We start from the raw sequence: 18,824 nt of genomic DNA, 5'->3' as shown, positions 1-18,824 counted from the left end.
TGACAAAGCCATGCTGACTATCCCTGCCTCTCCAAGTGGAGACTAATTCCGTCCCTCAGAATTTTTCCCAATAATTTCCCTACCACTGATGTTAGGCTCACTGGCCTGTAATTCCCTGGTTTATCCCTACTACCCTTCTTGAACAATGGTACTACATTAGCTGTTCTCCAGTCCTCTGGCATCTCCCCTGTGGCAGAGAGGTCCTGAAAATTTGTGTCAGAGCCCCTGCAATCTCCTCCCTTGCCTCACACAGCAGCCTGGGATACATCTCGTCAGGGCCTGGGGATTTATCCACTTTTAAGCCTGCTAAAACCGCTAGTACCTCCTCCCTCGCAATACTAATTTGTTCAAGTATATCACAATCCCCCTGCCTGATTTCTATGCCTACATCGTCCTTCTCCATAGTGAACACAGATGCAAAATATTCATTTAAAACCTCACCTACATCTTCCGGCTCTACACACAGACTGCCCTAATGGGCCCTACTCTTTACCTGGTTATCCTCTTGCCCTTAATATACTTATAAAACACCTTGGGATTTTCCTTTATTTTGCCCGCCAGTGTTTTCTCATGCCCTCTCTTCGCTCTCCTAATTTCTTTTTCATGAGGGAGATGTGGAGGGTCGGTGATGGCTGCCCCACTGCCAGCGTCCACAGGGTCAGCGCTGGGGGTGAGGAGTTGGATGGGGAGGAGATTGACAAGATTTGCCCCCAGTGGGTGCGCTGGGCAGGAAGGTCGGCGAGAGAGTAGGATGGGGCAGTTGGAATTGCTGCTCGTAAGGAGGCAGCGACAAGTGCCTCGATGGGCCCTTCGGAGGATGCCAAGAGAGGCACAGAGGGAAGCTGTGGGCTTATCCAAGAGGGAGTGAAGCCTGGGATGGCGGCAGGAGAGGTGGAAGGTCGAAGAGTAATGAAGGAATGAGATAGGGATTTGGGAGGGCTGAGTATCGGGAGAGGAGAAATGAAAGGAGGCATGATGACAGGAGAGAGCGGTCAGGGAGGGATAGAGGGAAAAGGAAAATAGGGGGGGAAAGTGGAGTGGCTTGGGTCCGGAGTGGCAGTCAAAGTGCGCACACGAATGGACACGGGAAAAGCTCAGGTTACATAGGCCTGGTTAAATGTAATAATTGGAGACACAGACACAGATTCAGACACAGATTGAAACACAGGCGCAGACACAGACAGGCGCAGACACAGATTGAAACACAGGCGCAGACACAGACAGGCGCAGACACAGATTCAGATGCAGACACAGCTTGAAACACAGGCGCAGACACAAACAGGCGCAGACACAGATTCAGATGCAGACACAGATTGAAACACAGGTGCAGACACAGATTCAGATGCAGACACAGATTGAAACACAGGTGCAGACACAGACAGACGCAGACACAGATTCAGATGCAGGCACAGATTGAAACACAGGTGCAGAAACAGACGCAGACATAGACAGACATAGATCCAGCTGACGCTCTAGGCCAGTGTGTGACGTAGATTAATGTAATATTCTCTTTACCGCTTGCCTCTCCACTTGCTCAATTGCTGCTTTATAGGAAGTGGGGATCTGTGCTGCGGATTGTCTGAGGGCCGTCTCCAGAGTGTCGAGGAGGTCTGAGAGTTGCCGGCAGTCTGTCACATATTCTCTCTGTTTCTCCAGGTACCTGCCCAAGGAGCGGAAATACTTTACTCGTTTTATTAAATCAACAGATGACAAATTACAAGAGGAGAGGGACTTACTGAGAGTCTTCATTCAGCACCTCCGCCAACAACATCTTGCATTTATATAGCCCCTTTAACGTAGTAAAACATCCCAAGGCGCTTCACAGGAGCGATTATCAAACAAGGATGAGAATTTTAAAATCGAGGCGTTGTCGGACCGGGAGCCAACGTAGGTCAACGAGCACAGGGGGTGATGGGTGAACGGGGCTCGGTGTGAGTTAGGACACGGGGCAGTGAGCACAGGGGGTGATGGGTGAACGGGACCGGGTGTGAGTTAGGACACGGGGCAGTGAGCACAGGGGGTGATGGGTGAACGGGACTTGGTGTGAGTTAGGACACGGGGTAGTGAGCACAGGGGGTGATGGGTGAACGGGACTGGGTGCGAGTTAGGACACGGGTCAGTGAGCACAGGGGGTGATGGGTGAACGGGACTGGGTGTGAGTTAGGACATGGGTCAGTGAGCACAGGGGGTGATGGGTGAACGGGACTGGGTGTGAGTTAGGACACGGGGCAGTGAGCACAGGGGGTGATGGGTGAAGGGGACTGGGTGTGAGTTAGGACACGGGGCAGTGAGCACAGGGGGTAATGGGTGAACGGGACTGGGTGTGAGTTAGGACACGGGTCAGTGAGCACAGGGGGTGATGGGTGAACGGGACTGGGTGCGAGTTAGGACACGGGGCAGTGAGCACAGGGGGTGATGGGTGAACGGGACTGGGTGCGAGTTAGGACACGGGTCAGTGAGCACAGGGGGTGATGGGTGAACGGGACTGGGTGCGAGTTAGGACACGGGGCAGTGAGCACAGGGGGTGATGGGTGAACGGGACTGGGTGCGAGTTAGGACACGGGGCAGTTAGCACAGGGGGTGATGGGTGAACGGGACTGGGTGTGAGTTAGGACACGGGCAGCCGAGTTTTCTAGAAAGAAAGAAAGGAAGGAAGGAAGGAAGGAAGGAAGGAAGTGTAATGTATTATCACATGGTTTAGTATGAGCATGCTCAGTTTGCTCTGGCCATGCACATGGACCAGCAGCTCATCCTATCTCTGTCCTTCATCTCTTCTACCCACATATATTACATTTTGACGAAGTGAATTGGATCCCCAAACTATTTTTAGGGATCATGGAAGGACACAGTGTTCAACCTTCGAGTGGAAAAGTTTAAGGTGGATTTGTGACACCTAAATTGAATTTTTTGCGCTGTTTTACTGTTAATGCTGATCCAGAATCCTCTGTGCTTGGCCTTCGTGTGTGTGTGTACACCCAGCAACAGCGGCGGTGATTCTCACAGGTACACAGGGAGCATGCTGAGTCACTGTTCGACGGGATTGGGACAGTCAAGGCCCCGCCTACGGGATTCATCGGAAGCCTCGGCATGTATGACCGAGCTTGTGAACCATTCAGTTCTTACATTGGAGATGTTTTTTAAGGCCAGAAACATTATTAAGACCGCAGGTGCAGATGAGAACGTTCAAGCTCAAAATAAAGTAATTTGCGAATGTAAAAAAGCAATTCTTCTAAAGGAGATCAGGTCTACAGAACGTTCACAAATTTACTCGCGCCAGGGAAAGTGAAGGATGTGTCGTTTGAAGACATTGTTGAGAAACTCGAGGACCATTTCGACCCAAAGCCGTTAGAAATAGCAGAGAGCTATAAGTTTGATACCACAAACCAAAAACAAAGTGAAACCATCAGTGAGTACACTGTAGCTCTTAAAAACCTGTCTTTGAATTGTACCTTCGGCACTTTGTTGGATCGTGCGTTGTGAGATAAGTTTGTGTGTGGACTGGTGGATGAGCGCACACAGTCCAAGTTACTGAACACTCCGAACCTAACGTTTCACATAGCATGCAAAATCGCCCTATCTATGGAGATGGTGTCTAAGAATGCTAGGGAGCTCCGTCCAACTCACGTGACTAGTGCAGCTGAGGTCTACAGTCACAAAGCTACCGCCAAACCTAAAGTTGTGAGACCGAGTCAAAAGCATGTCGGTGAGAGCAGTTCAGTGAATTGTTATCACTGCAATGGAAATCACTCACCACAGTCCTGCCAATACAGAAATGCAAAGTGTTTTCACTGCCAGAAGCAAGGTCATATTTCAACAGCTTACATAGCGAGATCGAAAGCAGGAAGTAAGAACCATTCTAATGGCAATGCAAAGCAGCAACAACAAAAGGGAGGAGTTCACAATATTGAAGTGAACACACCTGATGAAGAACTAGGCTTTGTGTCTTAATGCGAGGAGCATTTGTAATAAGGTGGATGAATTGACTGCGCAAATAGAGGTAAACGAATACAATTTGGTTGGGATTACAGAAACGTGGCTCAAGGATGGCCAAGACTGGGAACTCAACATCCAGGGGTATTCGATATTCAGGAAAGATAGGCAAAAAGGAAAGGGAGGTGGGGTAGCATTCCTGGTTAAAGAAGGGATTAATACATTTGTAATGAAGGATATTAGCTCTGATGATGTGGAATCTGTATGGGTAGAATTGAGAAATACTAAGGGGAAAAAAACATTAGTGGGAGTGGTATATAGACCTCCAAACAGTAAGGTGGAGGTTGGGGATGGCATAAAAAGGGAAATTAAAGAAGCGTGCAATAAGGGCACAGCAGTCATCATGGGTGACTTTAACCTACATATAGATTGGGCCAACCAAATTAGTAACAATACTGTGGAGGAGGAATTCCTGGAGTGTTTACGGGATGGTTTCCTGGACCAATATGTCGAGGAACCAACCAGAGATCAGGCCATCTTAGACTGGGTATTATGCAACGAGAAAGGATTAATTAGCAATCTTGTTGTACGAGGCCCCTTGGGTCGGAGCGATCATAATATGATCGAATTCTTCATTAAGATGGAGAATGAAGTAGTTGACTCAGAGACAAGGGTCCTCAATTTAAATAAAGGAAACTACGATGGTCTGAGGAGCGAGTTGGGCAGGATTGAGTGGGGAATGGCGCTCAAAGGGTTGACGGTGGATAGGCAATGGCAAACATTCAAAGACCGAATGGATGAGCTACAGAATTTGTTCATCCCAGTTTGGCGCAAAAATAAAACAAAAAAGGTGACTCAACCGTGGCTAACAAGGGAAATTAGGGATAGCATAAGATCCAAGGAGACGACATATAAATTGGCTAGAAAAAGCAATAATCCTGAGGATTGGGAGCAGTTTAGGAGTCAACAAAGGAGGACAAAGGGATTAATTAAGAAAGGGAAAATAGAATATGAGAGTAAGCTATCAGGGAACATAAAAACTGACTGTAAAAGCTTTTATAGATATGTGAAGAGAAAAAGATTAGTGAAGTCAAGCGTAGGTCCCTTGCAGTCAGAATCGGGGAAATTTATAATGTGAAACAAGGAAATGGCAGACCAACTAAATGCATACTTTGGTTCTGTCTTCACAAAGGAGGACACAAATAACCTCCCAGAGATGCCGGGGAACATAGGGTCTGATGAAAGCGAGGAACTGAAAGAAATCAGTATTTGTAGGAAAATGGTGTTAGGAAAATTAATGGGACTGAAGGCCGATAAATCCCCAGGGCCTGATGGTCTACATCCCAGGGTACTTAAGGAAGTGGCCCTAGAGATAGTAGATGCATTGCTGGTCATCTTCCAGAACTCGATAGACTCTGGAACGGTACCCATGGATTGGAGGGTAGCTAATGTTACCCCACTATTCAAAAAAGGTGGTAGAGAAAAAGCGGGGAATTATAGACCGGTAAGCCTGACATCCGTAGTGAAGAAAATGCTAGAGTCTATTATAAAAGATGTAATAGCAGAGCACTTGGAAAGCAGTGACAGGATCGGACAGTCAACATGGATTTACAAAAGGTAAATCATGCTCGACTAATCTACTGGAATTTTTTGAGGATGTAACTGGTAAAATAGATAACGGAGAACCAGTGGATGTGGTGTATTTGGACTTTCAGAAGGCTTTCGATAAGGTCCCACACAAGAGATTAGCGTGCAAAATTAATGCACATGGGATTGGGGGCAAGGTATTGACTTGGATAGAGAACTGGTTGGCGGACATAAAACAAAGAGTTGGAATAAACGGGTCGTTTTCCGAGTGGCAGGCAGTGACTAGTGGGGTACCGCAAGGATCGGTCCTAGGACCCCAGCTGTTCACAATATATATTAATGATCTGGATGAGGGAATTGGATGTAATATCTCAAAATTTGCAGACGGCACAAAGCTGGGCGGGAGGGTAAGCTGCGAGGAGGATGTCGGGAAACTCCAGTACGATTTGGACAGGTTGGGTGATTGGGCAGAAACATGGCAAATGCACTATAATGTGGATAAATGTGAGGTTATCCACTTTGGTGGCAAAAACAGGAAGGCAGATTATTATTTGAATGGCAATAGATTGGGAGAAGGGGAAGTGCAAAGAGACCTGGGTGTCCTTGTGCACCAGTCGCTGAAGGTAAGCATGCAGGTGCAGCAGGCGGTTAAGAAGGCAAATGGTATGTTGGCCTTCGTAGCAAGAGGGTTCGAGTACAGGAGCAAGGATGTCTTGCTACAGTTGTACAGGGCCTTGGTGAGACCGCACCTTGAGTATTGTGTGCAGTTTTGGTCACCATACCTGAGGAAGGACGTTCTTGCCATGGAGGGAGTGCAGCGAAGATTCACCAGGCTGATACCTGGGATGGCAGGAATGACGTATGAGGAGAGATTGTGTCGATTGGGCTTATACTCACTGGAGTTTAGAAGATTGAGAGGGGATCTCATCGAAACCTATAAAATTCTGTCAGGTCTGGACAGACTAGATGCAGGAAGGATGTTTCTGATGGCCGGGGAGTCCAGAACCAGGGGTCATAGTCTAAGGATAAGGGGGAAGCCATTTAGGACTGAAATGAGGAGGAATTTCTTCACCCAGAGAGTGGTGAACCTGTGGAATTCTCTGCCACAGAGGGCGGTGGAGGCCAGTTCATTAAATATATTCAAGAAAGAGTTGGATATGTTTCTTGAGGCTGAAGGGATCAAGGGATATGGGGAAAAGGTGGGGACAGGGTACTGAGTTTGGATGGTCAGCCATGATCACATTGAATGGCGGAGCAGGCTCGAAGGGCCGAATGGCCTACTCCTGCTCCTATCTTCTATGTTTCTATGTTTCTAGGCATCTACAGTATCTGTGCCACTAGCGGCAATGCTAGCAGTCATGAGAAAGACTTCCGTACAAAACTTTTTATCAACGAGCAATATATTGATATATGTATCGACACAGCGGCGGACTACTCTATCATAAGTAAGGACACATATGAGAGTAAGTTTAAGCAAATGCCACTTACAAAGAGTATCGTAGAGTTAAAAACCTACTCTGGAGAAATCCTAGAGACATGTGGACAAATGGAATATACAGTTCAACACAATGGCCAGTCAGTAAAGCTGCCTATTATTGTAGCGAGCTGCAACAACAGGCCAACCCTCATGGGCAAAGACTGGTTGAGAAAGTTGAAACTAGAGCGGAAAAACATCTTCAGTGTAGATGCTTCAAAGAAGCGACGCGACACAATGCTGAACAAGTATAAAAGCATGTTCTCAGACAGTTATGAGGACATCACTGGGTGTGACGCACATATCCGCATCAAGTCCAACGCGAAGCCTGTCTGTTGTAAGGCAAGGCTGGTCCCCTATGTGGAGGAAGAGCTAGCGAAGCTCGGAGAGAACGGAGTGCTAGTAAAATCTGACAAAAGTGAATGGGTTATCCCGATTGTAGTAGAGCCCAAAGCAGACAAAACTGTCCGCTTGTGCGGTGACTACGAAGTTACTATCAACCAAGCAGTTGACGATGAGCAGTACCCATTACCTACATCACAAGATTTGTATGCAGCACTCTCTGGGTCAAAGGTTTTCTCCAAGCTTGACCTGTCGCACGCTTACGCTCAGCTGAATGTTGACAAAGAGAGTCAACGGTATCTCACCATCAACACTCACAAGGGACTGTACTCATACACCGAGCTGCCATATGGTGTAACGTCACAGAATCACAGAAACCCCACAGTGCAGATGGAGGCCATTTCGGCCCATCGAGCCTGCACCGACACATATCCCACCCGATCCCTGTAACCCCTACACCAACACATATCCCACCCTATCCCCGTAACCCCACGCATTTAATCCCCCTAACACTAAAGGTCAATTTATCATAGCCAATCAACCTAACCCGCACATCTTTTGGACTGTGGGAGGAAACCGGAGCACCCGGAGGAAACCCACGCAAACACGGGGAGAATGTGCAAACTCCACACAGACAGTCACCCGAGGCCGGATTCGAACCCGGGTCCCTGGCGCTGTGAGACAACAGTGCTAACCACTATGCCACGTCCTCCCCCAAAATCTTCCAGGCTGCGATCGATAAGATTTTGCAAGGAATTCCAAATTGCTATGCAATCAAGATGATGTGCTGATCGCAGCAAGCAGTGAGGAAGAAAATCTAGAAGTGTCAGACTTAGTGCTTCAAAAGTTGAATGCCCACAATGTCAAATTGAAAAGGAGCGAATGTGCTTTTGTGCAGCCCGAGGTTGTGAACCTTGGTCTGAAAGTTGATGCGAATGGATTCCAACCAGTGAAGGAAAAGGTTGATGCTGTCATCAATGATCCAAAGCCACAGAACGTGTCTGAGTTAAGATCTTCCCTTGGAATGGTCCAGTACTACGCACGTTTCTTACCTGAGTTAGCGACCATGTTAGCTCCATTCCACGAGCTCAAGAAGGATGTCCAGTGGAAATGGACAAAAGCGCAACAGGAAGCTTACGACGCTTGTAAGGAAGTCTCTCTAGCGATGCTCTACTTGTGCACTACGACATAGAGCGTGAGCTTAAGTCATCGTGTGATGCTTCCAGCTACGGTGTGGGAGCTGTCATAAGCCACGTAATGGATGACAGCCAAGAGAAACCAATCGCGTTCGCATCTCAAACCCTCACAAAGAGCGAAAGAAACTACGCGCAAATTGAAAAGGAAGCACTCGCCATAGTGTTTGGAATCAAGAAATTTCAACAGTTCCTGATCGGCAGAAAATTTACCCTGATAACCGATCACAAACCGCTCCTAGCAGTATTGGGGCCCAAATCTATCATCCCTGTAATGGCCGCATCAAGAATGCAACATTGGGCTGTGTTGTTGTCACAATGTGACTACACAATTGAATATCGCACTTCAAAGCAAAACGCAATCACAGATGCCTTGTCCAGGTTGCCACATGAGGACTTGTGTTGGGAGTGAAGGTGAGATTTTCACACTAGGTGTAGTTGACAAAGACTTTCCCGTGAATGCAACTGAGATTGCAAATGAGACTCAGAGGGGTAGATTTTCCCGAACTTGTCGGGAAGAAGGCGGGACTTCCCCTTTCGGGTTTTTGACCCGCCTACTTCGACGTCCGGCCAATCCACGCGATTTTCCCTTGATTGACCTTGTTGCGCCCGCCCAGCGGGCTCAGCAGGCTAATTAAGGGCCACCCGGCAACAGGTGACGTCACAGACTGAAATTTCATCTGTCAAGAGTTTTTGACAGATTAAATATCAGTGTTTTACAGCTGTTTGAAGCTGTCAAACACTGACAGTCTGAGTTCTGACATGAGTCATTCTGCACAGACTCAGTTAGAACTCTTACCGGCACTCAAAGCTGAAGGCTGTCACTTTTGACAGATCGCAGTCGTTCAGCTTTCAGTTCCGGCTGAGTGATGGGCTCCCGACGGCTACAGGAAGAAAGGCTGTAAAGGTAACTACGGGTAAGTAAAAGTTCTTTACACACTTTAGACACACCAAACACACTTACCTTTACACTCATGCACCCATCACTCACCTGAGCGCCAACATCGTGACCCCTCCAACTCTTTCAACCCGACGGCCCGCCTGCTCTACCTGGCGTGGTTTGGAGCCGTCGGGAAACCCACACGAAACACCTCAAAATAGGGATTAGGCTAAAAACTGCCTGTTAACTACCTGTTAACAGGCAGTTAATTGGCACTAATCCCTTCCCGCCTGGTTTCGGCGGGTCCCAGTGCGGGGCGGGTACCCACCGCCCCTGAAACTTACGTGGGGCGGGGTTTTGGGCGGGATGGTGTCGGGACCCCCAAATTCAGGATTTTCGGCCCCCGCCCGCCTGAAACCCTGCCCGACGGCTGGGGGAAAATCGGGGCCAGAGTGTATGAAAACACCTTGAATGGATGGACTGACCAGTGTCTGGACACAGAATTGAAACCATTCCATAACCGTCGTACTGAATTGTCCCGTGAGCAAGGCTATATCAAGTGGGGAAACAGAGTGGTGGTGCCTACTTCTTTAAGGAGATCAGGAAGACTCTGCAAACCTGTTATTAAACTGGATTTGTAGTTCATTTGTACTATTTGTAATTGATTTAAAAGAAAAAAAGCCAGGAGTTTTTGTTATGTGGTTCATGTAATGCTGGGAAAGGTGGGACCATCATTTTGTTGTATTTGAGAGGGGAATATGTACATTTTTTTTTGAGGGGAAAGCACATGGTTTGTCACATGGTTTAATATGAGGAAGGAAGAAAAGGAAGGAATTTAATGCAGAAAAGTGATACATTTTGGTAGGAAGAATGAGGGGAGGCAATATGAACTAAATGGTACAATTTTAAACGAGGTGCAGGAACAGAGAGACCTGGGGGTATATGTGCACAAATCGTTGAAGGTGGCAGGGCAGGTTGAGAAAGCAGTTAAAAAAGCATACGGGACCCTGGGCTTCATAAACAGAGGCAGAGAGTACAAAAGCAAGACAGTTATGATGAACCTTTATAAAACACTGATTAGGCCCCAGCTGGAGTATTGTGTCCAATTCTGGGCACCGCTTTAGGAAGGATGTCAAGGGCTTAGAGAAGGTGCAGCGGCGATTTACCAGAATGGTTCCAGGGATGAGGGACTTCAGTTATGTGGATAGACTGGAGAAGCTGGGGTTGTTCTCCTTAGAGCAGAGGAGACTTGGTAGAGATGTTGGTTGAGGGATCAATATTGGCCAGAACACCAGGGAGAGCTCCCCTGCTCTTCTTCGAATAGTGCCATGGGATTTTTTACGTCCACCTGAGGGGGTAGACAGGACCTCAGTTTAATTTCTCATCCGAAAGGCGCCACCTCCGACAGTGCAGCCTCCCTCAGCACTGCACTGGGAGTGTCAGACTGGATTATGTGTTCAAGTCTCTGGAGTGAGACTCGAACCCTTGACCGTCAGACTCAGAGGCGAGAGTGCTGTCCACTGACCTGGGGCTGACACCTACTATTTGGAGGCGACAGGGAGCCGTAGACAATCTGCGTACCTTTCCTCCAGGTGGCAGGGATCTTCATTGAAGTCATCCAATTCGGCCTTCCCGCTGATTGCAAGCCTCCGCGGCTGCTCCACTGCTTCAGGAGCCTCCGCCAAACATTCCAGCTCCTCGTGCGCCCACCCTTCGATCTCGGCGAGCAGAGCGCGCAGGCCATCGAGGCGCTCCCGACCCTGGCCCGCACCACAGGAGGCATCGCTCCACTCCCACAGCCTCTGAAACCCCGCCTGAAGACCACCGACTCGCACCATTAGCTCTCCTCCCGCCACCGTCTCCGACCGAAGTTGCCGGATCTCCTCGGCTTCCCGCTGAAAGGCGTCGGCCAGGGAGGCGAACTCCCGCCGGTCGCTCAGCTCCTCCTCCGCCTGTCTGGCGTGGTTGCGCACGAGGGCTGTCGATGCGGAGAATTTTCTCTCCAGGAACTTCAACCGGCTGCTCAGGAAACTGCGCTCGGAGTTAGTCAGAGCCGGGAACACCTCCCGAGCCTCCCGGAGCACAGCCGCCAGGAGTTCCTGCTGCCCTGGCAATTGGTGCAGGATTTCCCGAAGCCGAGCCAGCTGGTCTTCCAGGTGGGAATCGCTGACCCGCCGCAAGACTCCCAACCCGACTGCACCTTCCACCTTCTCCAGCCATCGACCCAGCTCCGCCTCCCTGGCCGCCATCGTCTCGCATCCCGGCAGTGCCGACTCCAGCTCCGCCCCCGCGTCCCACAGCGCCGTCAGGAGGGAGTCTGTCTTGCCCGCCTGGGCAGAGGGCACCTCGATCGCGGGTAGCTGGTGGGCGATGTCGGCGTGCATGGCCCGGTGATCTTCGACCTGCGCACACAAGTCCTCTGGCGAGAGGGCGGTCTTCTCGGCGCCCGCTGCGAGCTGACCGCCCGTTTTCTTCAGCCGGGTCAGGGCGTCGTCGAGGAGTCGGACGTTCTCCGACCCGCCGCTCTCCGGGATGGTGCGCGGCATCGCCATCAGCGTGCTCTGCGCCCGCCTCAGTGCCTCCGCCAGTTGCTCCTTCTCCTGGGTGCCCCGCATGGTTTGTGCGGAGCGCTCCGCTTCCCTCTGGCACCGGCACAGAGCCGCCCGCCTGCCCTCCAGGTCGGAGGTCAGGTCCGGGCGAGGACTCCCCTCCTGCGGCTGCCCAGACCCCTGGCTCTCGCTCTCGGCCCAGCTCGCCAGTTCCTGCAGTTGGGTCAGGTGGCGGTGGTAGTCCTCCACCTCTGCCGTCAAGGCCCACAGGTTCCGCTGCAGGCTCCCCTCCAGGCGCAGCCAGTCCCGCCCCAGGCACCCCAGCTGCCTCCTCAGCAGGGCTCGGTCCATTTCATTCAGGTCTTCGGGCACTTTGTCCCCCAGCTCTCCCAGCTCAACTAACACCATTTTCTCCTTTACCACGTCCCCAGCCAGGCTCCGGACCTTCTCCAAGTGCGTGATGCTGCTCTCCACTGCGCCTCTGTGAAGGACACAAACCCATACAGGATTATCTACAGGATCACAAAGAGAAGAGACATTCCTTCCATCTCCAGACATCCTCACCTCCTCACCACGTTGAAAGCAAGACTTTTTGCACCAATCCCATCTCACTTCAGAGTTGATAAACCCCCAACTCCCATTTCTATTGATTTAATGAACGTGCACCACAAGACCTTATTGGCTCAGTGAGTAGCACTCGCTTGTCTCTGAGTCAGAAGGTCGTGGGTACAAGCCCCCACTCCAGAGAGTTGAGCACATAATTCAGGCTGACACTCTCGGTGCTGTACTAAGGAAGTGCTGCACTGTCGAAGGTGCTGTCTTTTGGATGAGACGTTAAACCGAGGCCCCGTCTGCTCACTCAGGTGGACATAAAAGATCCCACGGCACTATTCGAAGAAGAGCAGATAAGTTCTCCCCAATGTTCTGGCGCCAATATTTATCCCTCAATCAACATCACTAAAAAACAGATTACCTGCTCATTATCACATTGCTGTTTGTGGGATCTTGCTGTGTGTAAATTGGCTGCCGCGTCTCCTGCATAACTTCAAAACTACTTCATTGGTTTTAAAACGTTTTGGGACATCCTGAGGTCGTGAAAAGCGCGATAGAAATGCAAGTCTTTCTTTCTGGCTTGTGGGGGGACCCACTGTCCAAAGTCCCTCCTCCCCTAGGGGGCAGGTCTGGGCCTCTGTCGGGTGCTTCTCCACTTGGAGGTCCATAGACTTAATATGTCGACATAGGTAGAAAGAGGGATGAGGTCCTGCAGGAAGATTTCAGGGAGCTAGGAAAGAGATTAAAAAGCAGGACCTCAAAGGTAGTAATCGCTGGATTACTCCCGGTGCCACGAGCTAGTGAGTACAGAAATAGGAGGATAGCGCAGATGAATGCGTGGCTGGAGAGATGGTGCAGGAGGGAGGGCTTTAGATTCCTGGGGTATTTGGACCGGTTCTGGGGGAGGTGGGACCTGTACAGGCCGGACGGGTTGCACCTCAACAGAGCCGGAACCAATATCCTCGCGGGGAGGTTTGCTAGTGCTGTTGGGGAGGGTTCAAACTAATTTGGCAGGGGGATGGGCCCCAGGATGTAACATTAGAAAGGGGAAGTAAAGTACTCAAAGGATTGGGAGAGGCAGAGAGCACTAAAGTAAGGAATAGTAAGGTATTAGGTGGGGTCAAACTAAGAGATAAAGAGAGGATGGTCTAAGATGGGTTTACAGTGAATGTATGTGAACGCACGAAGCGCAGTAAACAAGGTCAGTGAGCAGCAGGCACAAATAGCCACATGGGAATATGATGTTGTGGCAATAACTGAGACCTGGCTCAAAAAAGGGCAGGACTGGGTATTAAATATTCCTGGTAATAAGGTGTTCAGGAAAGATAGGGAAGGAAAGATAGGAGGTGGGGTGGCAGTATTGGTTAAGGAGAATGTTACAGTGCTGGAGAGGGAGGATGTCCTGGAGGGGTCAAGGACAGAATCTATACGGCTAGAGTTAAGAAACAATAGAGGTGCCATTACACTACTAGGTGTATTCTATAGACCACCAGATAGTGGGAAAGATATGGAGGAGCAAATTTGCAGAGAAATTACAGAGAGGTGCAAGAACTATAGAGCAGTGATAATGGGGGACTTCAACTATCCTAATATAGACTGGGATCGTAATAGTGTTAAGGGCAGAGAAGGGGAAGAATTTCTGAAGTGTGTTCAGGAGAACTTTCTTGATCAGTACGTTCCCAGCCCAACGAGGGAGGAGGCATTGCTGGATCTGGTTCTGGGGAATGAGGTGGGTCAGGTGGAGCAAGTGTCAGTAGGGGAACATTTAGGGAACAGTGATCATAGTATCATAAGGTTTAGATTAGCTATGGAAAAGGACAAGGAGCAATCTAGAGTAAGAACGTTTAACTGGGGGAAGGCCAATTTCAGTGGAATGAGAACGGATCTGGCCCGGGTAAACTGGAATCAAAGATTGGCAGGCAAAACTGTAATGGCACAATGGGCTGCCTTTAAAGAAGAAATAGTTCAGGTACAGTTGAGGTACATTCCCACTAGGGGGAAAGGTCGGGCAACTAAAGTCAGGGTTCCCTGGATGATGAAACAGATAGAGAATACGATGAAGCAGAAAAAGAGCGTGTATGACAGAGGTCAGGTTGCAAATACATCTGAGAATAAAGCTATATATAGAAAGGTCAGAGGAGAAGTGAAAAAGAAAATAAGAGGGGCAAAGAGAGGGTATGAGAATAGAATGGCAGCCAACATAAAAGGTAATCCAAAAGTCTTCTATAGGCATATAAATAGTAGAAGGGTAGTGATGCGCTATCAATTACTCATAAAAGACTGAGAGTTAGAAGAGTAACTAAAGGCTTTTATTAACAACAGAATGGAGGTCTGCCTCGAGTGGTCGACCGGTCCAGGATACAAAGGGCTGGGGAGCAGTCACCTTTATACTAGGACCTGTGGGAGGAGTCAGCCGAGGCATGTCCAGGCATGTACACAGTGGAATACAAACAGGACAAACAGGAATACAAACAGTGGTTTACCACAGGTAGTAAGAGGCGGGGTGGGGCTGATTAGAGACCAAAAAGATCTATGCATGGAGGCAGAGGGTATGGCTGAGGTACTAAATGAGTACTTTGCATCTGTCTTCACCAAGGAAGAGAATGCTGCCATAGACATAGTTAAACAGGAGGAGGTAGTGGAGATTATGCGACATTAAATAAATTTAAAACAGAGATAGACAGTTTCCTAGCTGATAAGGGAATTAGGGGTTACGGGGCGAGGGCAGGGAAGTGGACGTGAGTCTAGGTTCGGATCAGCCATGATCCTATTGAATGGCGGAGCAGGCCCGAGGGGCCGTATGGCCTACTCCTGCTCCTACTTCTTATGTTATGTTCTTATACTGGATGCGATTAGAATTGATAAAGAGGTATTAGAAAGGCTGGCTGTACTTAAAGTAGATAAATCACCAGGAGCGGATGGGATGCATCCTCGGATACTGAGGGAATTGAGGGAGGAAATCGCAGAGGTACTGGCCACAATATTCCAAACCTCCATAGATACGGGGGTGGTGCCAGAGAACTGGAGAATTACAAATATTACACCATCATTCAAAAAAGGGTGTAAAGATAAAACAGCAACTACAGGCCAGTCAGTTTAACCCCAGTAGTGAGGAAGCTTATAGAAAAAATAATCAGGGGCAAAATTAACAGTCACTTGGACAAGTGTGGATTAATTAAGGAAAGCCAGCATGGATTTGTTAATGGCAAATCGTGTTTAACTAACTTGATTGAGTTTAACGTCTCACCCAAAGACGGCACCTCCGACAGTGCAGCACTCCCTCAGTACTGCCCCTCCGACAGTGCAGCACTCCCTCAGTACTGCCCCTCCGACAGTGCAGCACTCCCTCAGTACTGACTCTCTGACAGTGCAGCGCTCCCTCAGTACTGCCCCTCCGACAGTGCAGTGCTCCCTCAGTGCTGCCCCTCCGACAGTGCAGCACTCCCTCAGTACTGACTCTCTGACAGTGCAGCATTCCCTCAGTACTGCCCCTCCGACAGTGCAGCGCTCCCTCAGTACTGCCCCTCCGACAGTGCAGCACTACCTCAGTACTGACTCTCTGACAGTGCAGCACTCCCTCAGTACTGACTCTCTGACAGTGCAGCGCTCCCTCAGTACTGCCCCTCCGACAGTGCAGCGCTCCCTCAGTACTGCCCCTCCGACAGTGCAGCGCTCCCTCAGTACTGCCCCTCCGACAGTGCAGCACTACCTCAGTACTGACTCTCTGACAGTGCAGCATTCCCTCAGTACTGCACTGGGTGTGTCAGGAGTGGAGCTTGATCCCACATCCTTCTGACTCAGAGATGAGAGTGCTTACACTGAGCCACAGCTAACACCAAGAGTGTCAGAACCTCAGTTACACACACACATGGGCTGCCATAGCAAGTGATCCACGCTTTGGTGATTAATTACTGCTGGTTTAGGCCAGGACAGATAGGCTCCACCCTCTTGGCGCTACTCACTTTTCCGCATTCTGTTGCTCAGCCATGAGCATGTCTAACAGGCATTTGGCAGCACACAGCTTGCTCCGATACTCGTCGATCTGGAACAGCTGGGATTCTCTGCGTCTTTTCGCGGCCGTCACCTCCTCAATCACTTCGCGCTGCCTGCGACGCAGGTCCGTGTCTCTGGGGCGTTGCCCTTCGGTGCTTGGGTCGTGGCTTCCTTTGACGTCTACGCGGAGCGCCTGAAAACAGGCAAAGAGGGAAGTAGCGATGTGAACTCTCGCACTCAACGTATCATCAAGTCCCCCACCGTGACCCCTAAACCCCACTCCCATGTGACCCCTGACCCCACTCCGACCGTGACCCCACAAATTCCAGCCCTGTGATCCCTAATCCCCACTCTCACTGTGACCCCTGACCGCCACTCTCACCGTGACCCCTAAACCCCCTCCCACCGTGACCCCTAAACCCCACTGTCACTGTGACCCCTAAACCCCACTCCCACCGTGACCCCTGACCGCCACTCTCACCGTGACCCCTGACCGCCACTCCCACCGTGACCCCTGAACCCCTCTCCCACCATGACCCCTGAACCCCACTCCCACCAGGACCCCTGAACCCCACTCTCACCGTAAGCCCCTAAACCCCACCCGCTACCCGAGCCCTGAGGAAATGCTCAGTCTCTCGGTCCTGACACTCTCGGTCCCGTCTAGACAGTTAGCCGACTGCAGGTACCAACGCTACCTCCAGCTCCTCCAGCTGCTGTTGAACAGTGGGGGTGTTCAGTGTTGAGGGAAGATCCCACAACAATTGCACCCGTCGTTCAACCTCTGTTAGTTCTGTGTTGATGCTTGTGCGAGGAATCTCAAGTTTGGTCAGATTCGGTCAGATTACCGGCACCCGGCTACCGACCATTGAGAACATCTACCAGAAACGCTGTTTACGGAGGTCACCGACCATCATCAAAGACCCTACCCACCCCAGCCACAGTCTGTTCGCCCTCCTACCATCTGGAAGACGCTACAGATGCATTCGCACCCGAACGACCAGATTTAGGAACAGCTTCTTTCCCAGGGCTGTCATCCTACTGAACTCCACAAATAAACTCTAAAGCCTGCACATCTGCCAATGCACTTTATTATGGTTATGTTTATGTTAATGTATTACAAGCCAAATGTATGTTGAATGTTTAAATGTCTTAATCTAAATGTACACACTCGGGAGCCACAAGCCTACATTTCGTTGTACTGCACTTGTGCACTAACAATGACAATAAAAGTTGATTATTATTATTATTATTCGTTTGTTCAATTGAAAGCTGGGGAAGAAAAACAAATAAATGTGATTACTACAGCACCGTCTGGGGTTATTACGGCACCGTCTGGGGTTATTACAGCACCGTCTGGGGTTATTACAGCACCGTCTGGGATTATTACAGCACCGTCTGGGGTTATTACAGCACCGTCTGTGGTTACTACAGCACCGTCTGGGGTTACTGCAGCACCGTCTGGGGTTATTACAGCACCGTCTGTGGTTACTACAGCACTGTCTGAGGTTACTGCAGCACCGTCTGGGGTTATTACGGCACCGTCTGGGGTTATTACAGCACCGTCTGGGGTTATTACAGCACCGTCTGGGGTTATTACAGCACCATCTGGGGTTATTACAGCACCGTCTGTGGTTACTACAGCACTGTCTGAGGTTACTGCAGCACCGTCTGGGGTTATTACGGCACCGTCTGGGGTTATTACAGCACCGTCTGGGGTTATTACGGCACCGTCTGGGGTTATTACAGCACCGTCTGTGGTTATTACAGTACCGTCTGCGGTTACTACAGCACTGTCTGAGGTTACTGCAGCACCATCTGAGGTTACTGCAGCACCGTCTGGGGTTATTACAGCACCGTCTGGGGTTATTATGGCACCGTCTGGGGTTATTACAGCACCGTCTGGGGTTATTATGGCACCGTCTGGGGTTATTACGGCACCGTCTGGGGTTATTATGGCACCGTCTGGGGTTATTACAGCACCGTCTGGGGTTATTATGGCACCGTCTGGGGTTATTACAGCACCATCTGGGGTTATTACAGCACCGTCTGGGGTTATTATGGCGCCGTCTGGGGTTATTACAGCACTGTCTGAGGTTATTACAGCACCGTCTGCGGTTATTGCAGCACCGTCTGCAGTTATTACAGCACCGTCTGCGGTTATTACAGCACCGTCTGCGGTTATTACAGCACCGTCTGCGGTTATTACAGCCTATGAGCAACATTCCATCTCCAGACAAAGATATCCCCAGTAAAACTGATCACTTGATTATAAATGAGATGGAAGTTGTAGGCAAAGGGCTTCAGGGAGAGACGCTATTTATATC

At 49.8% G+C, this 18,824-nt stretch overlaps 1 protein-coding gene across 1 annotated transcript in view; it reads right to left on the bottom strand.

Annotated features, from left to right (window-relative positions):
• LOC147109011 (uncharacterized) overlaps nt 1-18,824 on the bottom strand; it is a 552,618-nt gene that overhangs the window by 357,630 nt on the left and 176,164 nt on the right. Inside the window, exons 26-28 of the mRNA XM_086002569.1 lie at nt 16,470-16,693; nt 10,988-12,436; nt 1,516-1,660 (exon numbers count right to left, since the gene is read on the bottom strand). Of these exons, the coding sequence (XP_085858695.1) occupies nt 1,516-1,660; nt 10,988-12,436; nt 16,470-16,693 (1,818 nt within the window). The remainder of the gene's footprint in view (nt 1-1,515; nt 1,661-10,987; nt 12,437-16,469; nt 16,694-18,824) is intronic.

The sequence above is a fragment of the Somniosus microcephalus genome, chromosome 12 (assembly GCF_052327205.1).
Source record: "Somniosus microcephalus isolate GS21.2 chromosome 12, FLI_Smic_1.0, whole genome shotgun sequence".
NCBI lineage: Eukaryota > Metazoa > Chordata > Chondrichthyes > Squaliformes > Somniosidae > Somniosus > Somniosus microcephalus.
Note: the sequence above shows the minus strand (reverse complement) of the source record. Positions and strands in the feature narration are given on the sequence as shown.